The sequence below is a fragment of the Rutidosis leptorrhynchoides genome, chromosome 2 (genome assembly GCF_046630445.1).
Source record: "Rutidosis leptorrhynchoides isolate AG116_Rl617_1_P2 chromosome 2, CSIRO_AGI_Rlap_v1, whole genome shotgun sequence".
Classification (NCBI taxonomy): Eukaryota; Viridiplantae; Streptophyta; class Magnoliopsida; order Asterales; family Asteraceae; genus Rutidosis; species Rutidosis leptorrhynchoides.
In genome coordinates, this window is record NC_092334.1 from 123,696,476 (window position 1) to 123,697,901 (window position 1,426).

Below are 1,426 nucleotides of genomic sequence, written 5' to 3' on the forward strand. Positions count from 1 at the left end.
AAAAAGTTTAACCAAAGAAATGAGAAATAAACAAGTAGCAGATGACAGTTTCTAGCAAGAGAGTCAAGTAATCTAAAGTGATTGTAAGCCATTGCATATATCTAACGCTTAACAATAATTTCTGTCGCTCCTGAATCCTGATGCACATGGAGAGTGTAAGAGAATTCTTGATATATTTGACAATTTATCGTCAGTAATTAATCATAATTAGAAAGCCATATGGTTAACTTCTTCGGCTTGGGGAGACTTGCCCAATAAATCAATAATCGTCAGTTAGGAATGGGATACAATCAATAATCAATAATCAACAAATAAAAGCTAAAATAATCTTAAATATGATATCTTCAAAATTAAAGAGATCATATCACAATTTTAAAATGTTAATATTTATTATACCACATCAAACAATCAATCCGTTTGAAATTATTCCATTATGTGGTGGAATATAATCAAAAATGGGCATACGTTTAATGAGCTGGGAATAGACTTTAAGTCTTCGTTTAAAAGGGTTATTGGGGATGGGGAAAACACTAAATTTTGGGATGATGTGTGGATTGGAAACATTCCTCTAAAACACAGATTTAGAAGATTATTTTTTGCTTGAAGTGAATAAAGAAGCACAGGTCAAAGAGCGAATTGGTTGGTCGGGTTCGACTTGGACAATGACGTGGAACTGGAGTAGGGAAATTCGTGGCAGATTGTCGAACGAATTGAATGAGCTGCAGGCTGATATTTCTACTCTTGATCCTCCAGCTAGATCCAAGGACGGGTGGAAATGGGTTCTGGACAGCGAAGGCATTTTCGTCACAAGAACCCTTTCTTCACTCATCGACGATCCCTTATTATGTAACAGTATATCCGAGATCGAAACGATGCGCAACAACTTAGTCCCGAGCAAACTTCGAATCTTCATTTGGAGAATCATTCATGGAAGACTTCCGGTTAGAGTCGAGCTTGAAAAACGGGGCATAGATCTCGGGTCAACTCGATGTCCAACTTGCGATGACGATATTGAGACAATCGAGCATGCTTTTATTTCTTGTAAACACGCTAGGGACATTTGGGATAGGGTATATAAATGGTGGGGAGCTCAACATGCTACCAATTTTAGCATTGAAGAAAGTTTTTGCGGGAATAACGGGGCAATCAAATCGGGTTGGGGATCAAAGCTATGGCAAGCTATAGAATGGATCACCGGGTACGTTATTTGAAAAAATCGTAATCAGAAAGTCTTCAATAACAAATGGTGGTGGGATCGATGGCTTTAAACGAGATTCAAATCAAAAACTATGAATGGATTTCATGTCATTCACGAAAGATTAAAATACATTGGTTACAATGGTTAACGTATCCACTCTCGTACATATGAATGTGTATATTCGATTTTGATAGATCATACTTAGACTATTCATTATGTTAGTTTAGT

The 1,426-nt window shown here is 36.7% G+C and overlaps 1 protein-coding gene across 1 annotated transcript; it reads left to right on the forward strand.

Moving 5' to 3' along the window:
• Positions 1-662: 662 nt before the first annotated feature.
• LOC139888231 (uncharacterized) lies at positions 663-1,211 on the forward strand. The gene has a single exon (XM_071871255.1). The coding sequence runs from the start codon at positions 663-665 to the stop codon at positions 1,209-1,211; it is 549 nt and encodes a 182-aa protein (XP_071727356.1).
• Positions 1,212-1,426: the final 215 nt, after the last annotated feature.

Bases quoted from the DNA above. Each gene is read 5' to 3' on its own strand.
- LOC139888231 (XM_071871255.1), top strand. From the start codon at position 663: ATGACGTGGAACTGGAGTAGGGAAATTCGTGGCAGATTGTCGAACGAA.